This window comes from Echiichthys vipera, assembly GCF_963691815.1.
Source record: "Echiichthys vipera genome assembly, chromosome: 16".
In the NCBI taxonomy this organism is placed as follows: domain Eukaryota; kingdom Metazoa; phylum Chordata; class Actinopteri; order Perciformes; family Trachinidae; genus Echiichthys; species Echiichthys vipera.
Genome location: NC_139841.1, coordinates 16,689,196 through 16,703,647, shown reverse-complemented (window position 1 = coordinate 16,703,647; position 14,452 = coordinate 16,689,196). Strand labels below are relative to the sequence as shown.

General features: G+C 39.5%; 1 protein-coding gene across 1 annotated transcript; it reads right to left on the bottom strand.

Moving 5' to 3' along the window:
- Nucleotides 1–13,922, bottom strand: antxr1b (ANTXR cell adhesion molecule 1b). Its single transcript, XM_083930043.1, has 18 exons — nt 13,604–13,922; nt 10,624–10,695; nt 10,472–10,543; nt 10,277–10,358; nt 10,120–10,153; nt 9,813–9,892; nt 8,776–8,844; nt 8,601–8,681; nt 8,444–8,504; nt 8,140–8,238; nt 7,021–7,090; nt 6,797–6,875; nt 6,003–6,098; nt 5,853–5,894; nt 5,567–5,659; nt 2,462–2,620; nt 1,593–1,673; nt 1–866 (listed from the first exon to the last, which is right to left on the bottom strand). The coding sequence occupies exons 1-18, from the start codon at nt 13,756–13,758 to the stop codon at nt 486–488; spliced, it is 1,806 nt and encodes a 601-aa protein (XP_083786169.1). The 5' UTR covers nt 13,759–13,922; the 3' UTR covers nt 1–485.
- Between the last annotated feature and the right edge of the window lie 530 nt (nt 13,923–14,452).

The window sequence follows — 14,452 nt, the reverse complement described above, 5'->3', positions numbered from 1 at the left end:
TACTTCCGTGATTTAATGAATATCCATTCACAAAGTATACATTTTCCGAGACAGCACTTGCCAAACAGACTTGCATGTATAAAACACATGACGCAGTTGCTGAGCCCCTGGATTTCCTTCTGTTTAAACTCACGATTGTTTGTCACTGTGCAAAGCAGAGAGATTTGTTTTTGATCAAAAGATGCACATCAGTTAAAGGCTAAAAATGCATTCAATATTAGAAAGCAGTGTTCTTAAGAAATGGATAAATTGCTTAGCTCCAATAGCATTTAATAGTCAAAGCTCTGCTCACTAAATATCCACTTTCTAGACTTGAAAAAAAGTCATAGTTCATGGCATCTGTGCAGGGATTGTATCACCAGCTGCAGCCTCAATAAGGCAACATTATACAGTTATAATGTTTGTTTAGACAGAGGCACAGTGAGAGGATCCTTTCAGGTTTCCATCCTGAGCTCAGATCCTTCTCCTCGACTTTTTTTGAATAGTCAGTAGTTCTCATGATTGGGGCGTGGAGGAGGGCGTGACGGAGGTGGTGCTCTACACGGGGGCGGACCCTGAGGCGGGGGTGGTAGGGAGCCAGTCGGAGACGGGGGTGCAGAGGCTGAGCTCATGTTGGACGGGGGCAGGGCTCTGTTTGGAGGTGGCGTGTAGTACATGGGAGGGGTGGTGGAGGATGGGGGAGGAGTGGAGGGTAGAGGGGGGAGCGTAGACGTTGGCGAAGGGGGCAAATTGAAAATGTGGCTGCCCTCTGATGGGCGACGCTGGTAACTGTGGGGCAAAGTGTAGACGGGCGTGGAGGGCTGGTTGTAGACGGGATAGCGAGGAGCAGGGTAGGATTTGCTTCGGGTAAAGTTAATGCACTTACCCTGTAAAGGAGAAAACAACAAAATGTAATCACAGGTCATTGTAGAGGCCTGTTTTGTTTTTGAACTTAACTGTGCAATGTGAGATGTAAAGGCAAGAAACTGCACATATTGCATGAAAAATCCTGAATCTACTGTGGCACAGCGAAGGGTACAGCCTTCAACAGATGGAAAAAGTAAATTCCTCTGTTAGTGAGTGTCATGGAAGGAAACAGCATTCCTGCCAGCCCAGTCGAGCTGACGCTGGAAGCTGGAATCTGGATGAGGCAGGCAGCATCTACTCTAAATGACTTCTGCAGACAAGAGCATTCCCTCAGACAATACTTGCAGTTGTTTTTTACCTCTGTCTAATCACTATGCTCCTTCAAGGATTTGTTTGAAGTCACGTCGATGCAGCTTTAAAAATGTTAAGTCCCTGGAATATGTGTAATTGATGTCACGCAGATAAGATTTCATCTTGGTTTCTACTCCGTTGTTTGATCCCTTCGCTCCAAACTTCCTTTATTCCTCATTTCCAGAGGTCATGAATTTAAGCTCTGGCAAAATGCTACACATCTGCCTGCCAAAAGTTGACATAGTCGGTTTACAATCTTAAGTAATTGCTTTGTTTTGAATGAAAGTGTTCTTATCTTACAGCTGTAAAGAGCCGATGCTGTTTTTCATTAAGCCACAGCATCACTCCTCGACTTTCCGTTATTCTGTTATCTCTGGCTTGTTGGTATATCTCACCTTGTCTCCAGGATGAGGTCGCATCACAGACACTCTGTCATAGCCTTTTCTCAGGAATACACACAGAGCATCCAGTTTGCCCTGTAGAAATATGATCAAAGATGACAGCACATATAAAAAACAGTTTATATGTGATCTCTGATAACAACCAGAATATTAACATAATTTGTGTGCAGTGGCCAGCAGTGCAGCAGAAACAATCCGCTGAATTCACTAAAAAGCCGAGTTTGTCTGTTTATTCGCGACTGTATCTGCTCCATTTTCTTTTCTCCAGACGTCTCTGTTTGATTCGTGCATAGGAAGCTTTATACTTTGTATGATAGAGCAACAGATAAACAAAGAATGTATTTTTGTTAGAAATAACACCCACTCAACAGTTTCCATATTCGGGGGTGAGCTTAGTTCATGTCTGGTTCTTATTACCGTCCATCCAGCTGACTAATATGTTAGGAAGCGTATTATATTAACTGTTTCCTGGTCACAAATCAGTCCCAGAAACGTTAAAATTAATATTTCTAGATTACATAGACATCTGGAATTTATATCATCATCTACGTATATTACATATGTTAACATTATGTGATGCTGTGAAATACATTTGCTGACAGTTACAGGCCTACATCTCTATGACAAGTGAGCAAACTGAGGAGGACCATGACATGTTGAAAGCTCTGGAAAAGGCTAGAAAGTGGATCCAGCATTTTTTGGACAATGTGTAGGAATGTGTAGTCCAAATGATAGCAAAAAAACCTCTTAAACAAGCAAAATATGACAAGACACAAATTACAGAATCAAGATAAGGCTAACATGCACCTAATCCCAAAAGTCCTGTGTTAATGATTGAGTGAAGGATTAAATAACTGCAGCACCTTGATGGGAGAGTACCACTTCTGGGGGCGGATAGATTTGTGCGCAGTGTAATACGGCCGGGGTGTATCAAACTCCTCCTCAGGCATCACCACTCGAGCGTTTTTGGCTTTTTCCAGTTTGGCTCCTTCTTCAGTCGAGCCTTTATCTCCCCATCGGACCTGTGCAGAAACAAAAGCTTTCAACACTGTGCTGCGATCAGTGACAAATAAGAGCCATTCATTTAGAGTAAAACTGCCTCTACAATAGGAATATGGCTGATAAATAAAGCATTAAATGTGCTCCTGAAGCTGAAGGCAGCGTTGGTTCCAATATTTTTATACCCACATGAGCACTGTGGCTCTGGTAATGGTCCCCCACTCTGGTCCAGACTGAATTATCTCAACAACTGTTAGATAGATTGCCATGAAATTCAGTAGAAACATTAATGGTTCCCAGTTGATGAATCCTATTGACTTTTGCGCCAGGCTTACCTTGAGCTTGACCTTTTTGATTCAACAACTATCGGGTTAATTATTATTGTTTATTAACTCTTTCATCTAACACCATCAACAGGTCAAATTTTTCACGTGTCCAGTAATTTCTACTATGTTCCTGCAATAGAGGTAGATTCAAGACCGTATTTCTACGAAACTAGTTACTAAAGGAAACTGGTATAATGTGCAACACTTAGGGCAATTCTTACCTGTCTGGCATGTTGTTTAGCACTTAGTAAAAATTTGAACATTAACAACTTTGCCTCTCTCCAAAGTCTCACCCTCTTCCCCCTGCCTGACCTCTTACGCTCCCTCCTCCACCAATGCATGCAGTAAGAAAGTGAGCAGAGCAAGTGAAACGGCTGGTTTGTTTACACTACCAGTGTATCTTCCTTGCATATATAGAATATTACAGAACTATAGCAACTGATAACGGAAACTCCACGACCATCTCATCTCTTTTTAGCTCCAGATGAAGCTGCATTAGCCTCTGCCATCGCTGGAAAGCAGAGCCGATGTTGACTCACGTCTTGCCTCTTGAGGCATCAGTTTCATCGCTGTTCCTTGCTATCTCTCACAGACCACACCTGGGGAGAGGCGCGCAACTTGCAAGCAGTGACAGCCGTAGGCAACTGGAAGGGACTCTGCGATGATGACAGGCAGGAAGCTCGGCAAATCATTTTATTCGGACCGAACAAAATGATTGATCAGACTTTTAAGAGAAATATATTAGAATTAAATATTGATGAGTTTTAACACCTGGTGGATTTCTTTTACATTTCAGTGTGCCATACACTTATAAGGAGCATTTTGAGATTAAAAAGGAAAGTGTAAAAATGCCAGAAAGGTAAGACTTTCTTTAAGTTAGCAGCTAAGGTTAGGGTTAGGGGTTAGGGTTATAGTAACTACATTCTAGCATGTACCCTAAAACTAGGGTCCTAAATGTGATTCTGAAACTACTACTATGCATCTCAATATTCATGACCAAATACGTACTTTTTTGCATTTTGTGGTACTTAGTGAATGTTAGTATGCTAACACACTATAGATGGTGGATATGCAACACTGCTAAACATGTTAGTATGCTGACTTTCAGTGCGCTGCCTCAAATATCACTCTTCCTAAATGTTATTTTAGGATAACAAGACAATTTAATTGCGTCAGTTGATCATCATCAATCCTCTAGAACCACATGAAATCAGAAGTTTGCTACCTAGTCTCAAAGTTTCATTGCATAAATATGTTCAAAAGTTTCAGAGTTGTAATTTTTTTCCTAAGCCTCGGAGAAAACAGCAATTACTTCTGGACCTGTTTTATAGCATAAAACTACTGCTGCAGACAGTCCGCCTTCTCAAATGTAAAGAATAATTCACTAATAGCATTTTTTAAAGTTTTTTTTTTCTTTTGAATAATTACCTTGATGCTCAGAAAACTACTAAAAAAGCTAAAGTAAAGGTCAAGCACGATCCATCACTTCGAGAGTGAAAGCACTTCTGTCAAAGCAACCTTGAAAGTTCATTACTCAGATTTACTCCCTTGCAGCTGCCACAGGCCACAGAGACTTTAACTTGGCAGAGAAAGCACTTAAATGAAGTTGTGCATATTTTCCACTGCTCTGTTTGGAAGCAGTGGCGCTTCAAGGCTTCAAGTTCACAGCACACTCCTAAGATTGCACTGCCAGTCTGTGAAGCACTTCACACTGAGAAGGGGACTTCTGTCTTCTTGACCTTCTTCTTCTTAGACAACAGTCACATCTTGCCCCTCTTGACGTGCTCGGTATTATTTCTGTTGTTCACCTCTCAGGGTATCAGTCATCAGGGCTCAGATGTCTGACAGCTTCTTCTTATTCCACAAGAAATCTTTCATCATCATGTCACTGAACTTTTTCTTTCCGCTGCTTACCTTTTCCTTCTTTTCCCCAAATAAATTGAATTTCTTTCCTTTTACCAGCTCAAGATGCATTCAAGCATTTCCACAAGATTTCACTGACGGGCACCTTAATTTCTCCTGAGCAAACTGCCGGCCACAGGCCTGTTGTGTAACGACCACAAAGGAACCCATGCAAGCTTGCAAACAGAGTACACATCCCAGCCGTTTGGGCAATGGTTTAATCTGTTGTCTTTGCAGTTTACTGGCCAGATGGCCTCATCTTGGCTCTCCGAAGCAATCACAACAACAAAGTGACTCAGTTGCTTCCAGCATGGACTTGCATACTCATCTCTTTTAAGGACTGAGTCACTTCCTGTTTCTTCCCGCTGTATCTGTGTTTGATCTCTCTCAAAGTAGCCAAGTGATAGATTCAAGACTGCCACGTGTTTCGTCGGTGGATAGATACAGATATGCAGTAGATTTCATTTGAATATGTTAAAGATTTCATGTTTGATATTGAAAGAAACAGACTTAAGTTAAATCATGTATGGAAGCCTGGAATGATGGTTTGATGTTGAATCAGTGTAAGAGAGCCCTCTCCTGATTATAGTAGCTGAACATACACACCGTGAAAACAATGAATGGATTGAGATTTTTAGGATTAAGATTTGTATTACCTTGGTTTTTAGGTATATGGAAAATATTGTTGTAAGTTTTAGTACATATTTATTAATTTATCTGGTTGCTGTTCTCTATTTATACCTCCATTCTCTTGATGCCTCCGACTCCACGTCCTCCGTAGTACGAGGCGTCAACTGTGGGCCACCTCTTCTTTGGAAAACCATCCTCATCATCCTGAAGAACAAGGAAACCATACTCATGTTTCCAAAAAGAACATACAAAGAGACTACAAATAGATTATACTATAATTAACAAGCATAATGTATTGTTATTGACAAACAAGATAATTATTACTGTACAGACATTAATTTGAGCAGCAAGACTTTTGTATCATTTTGTCATTAAGAGGTGAAAAAAAATCACTTACAGAGGAGTCCTCTATTACTGGAGGAGGTGGGTCATGAATAACCTGCAAACATGACATAGACATATGTATTGGTGTGTCTCAACATAAAAAAAAATTAAAAAAACATTTGTATGTTGTTCACTCTGAGAGGATCCAAGATGGCTGCCGTACCACGGTGCAACAGAGAGGCCAGAACCACCACAGCAGAAGGATGGTGAGCAGGAGCATCAAGATGAGCAGAGCTATGGCCACAAAGGTCCCATCAGACTAGAATGTAAAAAAACAAACATATTATTTATCTCATACTGTCTGAAACGCTCCATTTTAACGCCTGTCTCTTTGTGACATCACAACCGTACAGAAGTTCTGACGGCTCGTTCAAAGACACAGTTTCTGAATACGGGCGATGTGCATTTCTCTGGATTGAGTGTTTTAATACTTTCACAGTATTTATATATGGTAGCACCTCAAATTGTTTAATAATAAAAAAAATTTAAAACTTTAAAAAATATGGTACCTTTAATATTTTCCATATTTCACAACTTTTCAGCCAAAACTATGGAAACGTATTTTAGGTAAGTAGTCATCACAAAAATGTGGATTTTCTGTGTTTTTAAACAACTTTTACTATAGTGAGAAATACTTGTAAAGGAAAATATAGATTATATTTGAACTGAATAAAATATTGTCAGCATAAAGGCCACTAATGAAACGCAGCACACTGAGTCAGAGTCAGAGGGTGAAGTTTCTGCAGTTGCAGACATGTGTGACGGAAAGTTTCTTCAAAGACAAACAGCTGATCCATGCAAGAATAAAATAGTTTTATGATACATTGATTCCATATGTCCAGCAATACAATACTAGCAGTAGGAGTCACAAAATCAGTCAAAGCTTAGACCAAAGTTCATAGAGTACATTTCGCCATAAGCTGATGTGTGAGGTCAGCTTTTTAGTATTGCACTTACACAGGTGACTGCAGTGATTGTGACAGAGCTTGATATGAAGCTCAGGCCATTATTCATGCTGACATGGAGAGTGGCAGACCTGTGGAAATTGTAGCAGAGTCAATGAGAGGGTTGATAATTTGTTGAGAGTTAGCACCAGAGTTGGCACCAAAGTTGGCACATTAAGCCCTTAGTATAATTCAACCCAGACACCCTGTCTGTGAGCAGTAACACTAATCACTTACGTCCCCTCTTTTTCCAGAACAGGAGCTGGGCACAAAAGGTAGGTATCTCTCACCACCAAAGGTCGTTTCACTGTGGAAACAGAATTAACATGAGTATGTGTAACCCGATATGCTGAAATGATGTGATTTGAGAGGATACTGTGCATATAAATCAGGATCATTTTTCTCTACCAGTCCTGAAACTTCAGGAGATTCAAGCTTCAAAATATTCTTTTTGTTATTAAATCCCTGGACTTCCTCTCCTTATGGAAAATGAAGCAAATGAGGGAGGGTTGTGGTTTATTTACCCTGGCTGAGTGAGTGTCTAGTGTGTGCAAAGACAGTGCTCGCCCCTGATGAGATCCACATTCCCCTTCAGACATGTGAGAAGCGTTGAGCGTTATACCAGCTGATTTAAAGGAGGGGAAGATGGTGTTGATGTTTTTTTGGAGGAGGACCGGGATTTTAATCATTGTGAGCCACAAAGAGCAGCTCTCCCCATGAACCATCCCCCCCGTATGCCAAAAACAAACTTACAACAATGATGTAAATCCCAAATGCTGCTTTCTATTTTGTCTATTAATAGTTTGGATTCACACACCTACAATGTTGCCTTTTGTCGATTTCTTCCTAATACCTGGACAACCAAAGATGAGGTAGTTTACATTACTCTATGGTTATTTTTACAACCATGAAGTCTTTATGCTCCACAAGAAACACTTTTGACAACACAGTTGACATATCACAGCATCATAAAGTTGATAGGGTTTTTGCTTATTTGCACCTCCAGAAGACACACGACAACACTGGCATTCATCTGGAGTCATCTGTCTGGCAAGCTGATAAATGTAAGTCCATTATTCACTCTCTTTTTTAGCTCTGTTTTGGTCTCCACCAACAACGTATCCAGCTCTTTAACAGCTAAATTCTCCATAATGTTCACCAGCTAGTCGCTAACTTTGTGTTCAGTGTAGGTTTGTGAGCACGAGTGGCTCCTTTCACATTACACATAGTGATTTGACCCATTGTATTTATATGAATATGGATTAATGCAGCTTAAATGTTACAAAAATATACATCCTAAAAAGATGTTTAATCTTTTTTTTTTAATTCTAGTTAAACCTTAGAGCATTTACTTACTCAAAGTAACTGTGTCATTGATGCGAAAGCTGCAGAGAACTTTCTGCACGTCTCGGGCGTGAAGGAAACCATTTCCCTTGATGACCACCTGGAAAGATTCTGAAGTGGGATTCAAATGGATCGTATTTATAATTGTTATATCATTTTCCTTGCAGTAGGTTCTGCAAATAAGCCTAAGAAGACTCATCGATGTAATCTCGTTATATAGTAGATATATGCCTCTATGTAACTTGTTTTAAAGTATTTTACCTAAACTAAATATGATATATAATATGTTTGTGTGTTTTCTTCTGTGCCTTTTTACCTCCTTCACAGATGCTGGAGGGCTCTACAGCCAGGATCTCAATGCATGATCTCTTTAGGATCTGAAAAGGAAAATGATAACATAAAGAGAACTAAAGATTAAATTGTGAATTAATGTATTGAATAATGTTTCTGTGAGATGAAAATGTTTTTCATACCGAGTCAATGACCCCTTGTAGCGCCTCAAATCCATCATCCACCGGAAAGACATGTTCCTTACTGTCAGCTATCGTCGAGAGCTGTCGAGGCGTATGACTGAATGATTAACTGATTATATGTCTTATAGTCTGGATTGATTAAGTCATCCACTGGTGAACTGGCAGATTGTTTTACCTGTGTTTCGTTGAAGTCTTTTACTCCCACACAGTACACAGTGGCGCCCAACTGGCGCGCTCTGCTGGCCTTAGACATTAAACAAACAAACAACAGTTATGCTTTAGGAAAATACTCAGTAAATCACAATGGGAAGAAACATGTGGTTGCACTGCTCTTAATGGGACAAAAATGTCAAGCTTTTTCCACTTGAGGACACGCCTCCATCATTTATGTTGCTGCTAATGTTATGCAATTTACAGATGCTGGAAAACATCTGCTGTCATGTGGCTACAAGAATAACAAGCCTGGATGTTTTTAAGCCGAAGAGGACAACATCTTACTACTGTATGTAATTCATTGTGGATCTACCCTTTAAAGGTCCCATATTATGCTCATTTAAGGTTCATACTTGTATTTTGGGATTCTATTAGAACATGTTTACATGCTTTAATGTCCAAAAACACATTATTTGAATATACCTGTATTCAGCCTCATCTGAAACACTCCATTTTTAGCACCTGTCTCTTTAAGACCCCCTCCCGAAAAAGCCCAGACTGCTCTGATTGGTCAGTCTTCCAGGTCTTTTGCATCCGTGATCTCGGCTTCTCTGCACAGTCATGTCAGCCGGGGAATGACTGTAGCGACACTGTAGCTGCACTTTGTACTTATATATTGTATAGTTGTGACATCACAGCCATACAGAAGTCCTGACGGCTTGTTTAAAGACACAGTTTCTGGATGCTGTTTGCATTTCTCTGTGGATTTAGCATTTTAATACTTTCAAAGTATTTATATAGCACCTTTAATCTGCTTTATAATAAATTTTAAAAAAGACATGGCTATCTCACTTTTTACAATCTGGGACCTTTAAGTTCTCTAATTTTACATTTTTTTCAAGTAACAAAATGAAGGGATAAGCAGCATGAATCATTATTAAATTTTTCGGAAACAAGTCGGTTTTCAAAGCTATTCATTCTCTATAGGACTCACTGTAATTTTGAAATTATGCTAACACCCTTTATTTCATTGTAGAGCCTAACTGGTTTTCATGTCACCTCTCTTTGTGCCAGGTCAAACTGATTTTCCCTCAGTTCACCGTCCGTCAGGGCGATGATCACACTGGCTGTCCGGTAACCTGAAAGAGACAGATTGGGGAGGGAAAAGCTATTTAATGATAGAAAATCTTTGACTTTCTCAAAATGTTTTGAACTCAATCGTCACGTGATGTAAAGAGCAGCCCTGTTTTTTGTTTTTTTCATGTCTTCATGTGATGATTGTACCACATGTTTGAACTGAGTTCTGATTAATGGATAAAAAAGACGAAGGAATGATTAAGTGTTAAAAAGGAAAAGTTCTGCTCACCATCTCCAGTCCCGTAGTATATTTGCTCGCTGGCCTGAGAGAGAAGTTTAGAGGCGTCAGTGGCAATAAATTTCAATGAGCCTCATTTCTAAAAAAGTTAGATGCCATACTGTTGGTTAGGTAGATCACTTTCCCATTGACTTAACAGATGACTTACTCTTTGAAAACCTCTGTCCATGAAGGTGTCTCCACCTGGCTGCACCATGCTGAGCTCCTCCAGTCCAGCTCGAATCTGCTCTCTGACGTATTCCAGAGAACAAAAATATACATTAATTGAAATTGAAGAGATTACATTCAACTAAATATATGAAGGTACAACAGATCACATCATTGTGAGGCTGTGCACGTGTACCTGTCTTCTGTCAGTGCCATGAGAATCCTCCCTTCTGTTGAAAATACAATAAAAGACATCCGCAGCTGAGGACTGGAGAAAAGAAGAGACGACTGTCATGTTTCACATTCGATCATTTTCTCTTTAAGTCGGATGTACTTGTGTTGACCTACCTGATAAACTTGTGAGCCAAGTGGTCAACAAAGTAATATATCTCATTCCAGTAATGTTGCACACTGCCGGACCTGAGAAGAATATTCAAGGAATTAACCATCTTGTTGTTTCATGGAAATGCAATAAGATAAGCTTTAACTGATAAATGTAGCAGTCCTAAGTTTCCTCCATTCATGAATCCTGTGGAGATAACTGATAATATTATTCTGGAGTCTTCTTTTCTACAAATGTCATAGTAACTTAAAAAATCCCCAGAAATACTAAGTATATTTTTTTAGACAGACATCATTATTGTACTCGGCAGTCATCAGAGGGATGTTTTCTGTTGCCTCTGTTTAATACAAAGTTTTCTTTATTTCAGAAAATGATATAACATGTTTTAACAAAAAGTTAAGATTGTACTTGTTTACATAAGGAATCATGTAGAGCATTATATTACTTAATTTGTAATTTAGTGCATTGATTTGCTTAGTGATTTATTTTCTCAGTTATATAAGAGATGAAAGAGCTATCGTATGTATTAAACAGTCGTTGAGATGGCGTTGCTTGTTGTGTGTATTAGTGGTTGTGTTATGTTTGAGTCTTACTGAGAGTATTAGTATTGAAAAATACGACTAGAGACCACAGGAAGCTACTGTTATAATGTGGTAGCTAACGGAGATCTTAATAAATGAACAAAAAGTCAGCACATGTACATGAGTTGGAACAAAATAGACCTAGTCTACTGTAAACATTTAAGAGCTCTAAAATGACTTAGTAATGCACTTTCATACAGTTACAAGACTGAAATGGCTGAATTGATGAAGTTTTCGCAGACTGTGTGCTATGATAAGTGAACTGACGCGTAGAAGGATGGAATTCCCCTTTAAGGTTTAAACTGGCTTTTGAGTTTGTGATGTGATCTGACCCAATGATTGATGTTAAATTGTTTTGGTCTATAAAACATCAGAAAATAGAAAAAAGTGGAACTTTGTTTCGTCCGTTACTTGATGATCATCTAAGACAAGAAAAGTAGGACATTTAAACATTTCAGAGGAAGGAACCGGTTAGTATTTTTGCACTTTTGCTTGAATAAAATGATTTAAATCATTGATTAATTGTCAAAATTGTTGCCAATTATTTTACTGTTGATAGACATATTTTACTAAAATCTTTGAGTCTGATCAAACGTACTGCACAGTTTAGCGTATAAGGTTACAAACTACAATAATGTATTCCAAAGTGTATCAGTAACCACTTGCCTTGTGGTTTTGAGTTGAATGATTCATTATGCTTTAGCTGCTTTTTGCATATTTATTTTGCTACTGACTTTGTGCCATGAACTGACAGAATTTTAGATATACTGTATACATGTGAAGTATGAGCCCATCTATTCCCTCTTTGTCACAGTGAAACTTCACAGAGAGATGCCAGCGATTTTGAGCATTTGTGCTGATGCGTAATATTTCCACTTTTTCTAATGTGGCTTCAATGCCCATTTTTAAGTGGCAAACAAAAACTGAAAAGGGCCATGTTATTTTCTCAGATGAGCTCATGTTAGGTCCTGATTTTGAAAAAAGGTGCAGACTCAATATACAACAATCAGAAGAAGAACGCCACTTTTAAAATGGAGGTCAGTAATTAAAGAGAATTGTGAGGAAAATATGCAAAATCCTTTCTCACGCTGCACTGTCTCTCTTTCTTCTCCCTCTCTTATGTTTTCATTTATCCTGTGATGAGAGTCCCAGTGCAGAGGCAGCCCAAAAAAAAAAAAAACACTGGATCTTTGGAACATCTGGCTCTAATGGAGAAAGGGTTCTGCAGACTGAAGCAGAGAGAGAGCTGAAGCTGGGGCTAAATGTGGGCTCCTGTCAGAGTGTCAGTGAAACGTGGCTGCACTTTGATATATACTTTGATAGGCATCTCTTCAGTGCACTTTATCGTGAACGCATCACTGTGTAAACACACTCTCTATCAACTCTAACAGTGAGTGTTTTTCGTGAATGATTAGAGAGGTTGACTAAACTGTAGTTTTCATCCAGGAGAGTATTACTGTAAACTGACAGAAGCTTCACGTTAGCTTCATGACAGTTTAATGGAGAGTGTCATTTAACCCATGTGCAGACGAAAGGGTTCAATCATAGTTCACTTAAGTCTGTAAATCTGCTCCTGTGTTTGCTAAATGAAATGGTAAATTTTCAAGCACAAGTGCCAACCATTCCCTGGTTCCAGCTTCTCCAGTGTGAGAATTTGCTGCTTTTTCTCAGTTTTATAAGATTGTAAACTGAATATATTTGCGTCTATAACTGTTGGGCGGACAAAATAAGACATTTGAAGGCATCATCTGCAGACTGGGAAACTGCAATGGGACTTTTTCCACTATTTTCCAACAATTTTATAGTCTAATCTAATCGAATGATCCAGAAAATAATCTGCAGATTAATCCAAAAGAAAAATAATTGTTTGTTTCAGCCCTAGTTTGTTACAGGGCAGAATGACAATGAATTGCAATGCAGCTGATTGGTCTACTCCTCAGTTTCAAAAATTGGAAAATAATGGAGCTACACAATGCCGTCATAGATATACACCACAACCCGTACAGTACTGCAAGAAGTCATCAGATGACAACTGAGTGAATGTTTCACTCATTAGCCTTTTGTGATTTAACCTCTAGCAAGCACGCATCTTAAGCAGAAAGAACTGGACAGGTGACATTTCAAAATAAACATACATTATATCCACATCCCAGTTCAAAGCCCTGAGCTTTGTTTTGGCAGTTATGACTCTGAGTCACTCACATTATTTTCTTTTTTATCTCAAGCCCAAAACCTGTCCTAGTTTTATTTTACTTTTGCTTTTAAGGCTGCTACAGTAGCACATATTCTTCATGCAAGACGCCCATTAATGTTTCTGGATATCATCTTGAGTGTTTGCACCTGTCTTCAACACAATGAGTCATGCACCACATATTAAAAGCTGAGTAAAAGTAGTAGCACTCACTTATCCAAAACAAAGTAAAGGTCAAATCCTCCGTAGCAGGACGACCCTGCCTCCCTCCTGGCATGGATCTGTCCTGCACTGCTGGCCACCAGGACCGCCACCAGTATGCCCAGTTCCACACCGAGCAGGACCGGCCTGCACCAGCACTGGGACATCACCCCAAGTTTAAGAGAACCAGCTCAACCAAAGAGAAGTCAAACATAAATACTCTCCAAGTTGGAGGTCTTCATCCACTTTCCCCCCTCACAGCACACTGATACAGTCCACCATGCTGCTCAGACCGATCTCCAAGGCACTGAACGCTCCTCTCTGGATCAGTGTCCCATCTCCTCAGCAGCAGATTTGTGCTGCCAGAGGAGGAGTGAGGCTGGTGGGACTGAGTCTTTGGGCTCCCTCTCTCTCCACACTAAATCTTTTTAGCACACGGTGCCCTGAGATTGCATCAACACATTTTTTTCAAAAAGTGTTGAGGTTCTTTTTGCTAATACTTCTTTGTCTCCAGTCTCTTGCAGGTTTCTCAGTTCTACACCTACCCATCAGTGCCACTTAGTGGTAAACCCATGCACCATGCAAGTCACTGTACTTCAGCATGAAAAGGCCATTCGGTTTATTTGCATTTAAAAGTAAGAACTTGATGTGTATCCTGCAGCAAAGTGACACTTTTTATCCGTTGGAACAGTTGATACACGATCGCCTATAATGTCAAACACAGCGAGACCTTTAGGGATTCACAAAAGAAAGAAAAAAGGAAGGATACTACAAATTGGACTAATTGTGAATTTTTGTGTAATTTCAAGGTTGAGTAAGAATGAGAAAAATTAGAAAATTATGATTAATTTGGTAATGTTT

Coding starts and splice junctions, on each gene's coding strand:
- antxr1b (XM_083930043.1), bottom strand. CDS start 13,758: ATGTCCCAGTGCTGGTGCAGGCCGGTCCTGCTCGGTGTGGAACTGGGC. Junction 9,893..10,119: donor ATACTACGGGACTGGAGATG/GTGAGCAGAACT, acceptor TGTCTCTTTCAG/GTTACCGGACAGCCAGTGTG. Junction 8,845..9,812: donor TTGACCTGGCACAAAGAGAG/GTGACATGAAAA, acceptor TTAATGTCTAAG/GCCAGCAGAGCGCGCCAGTT.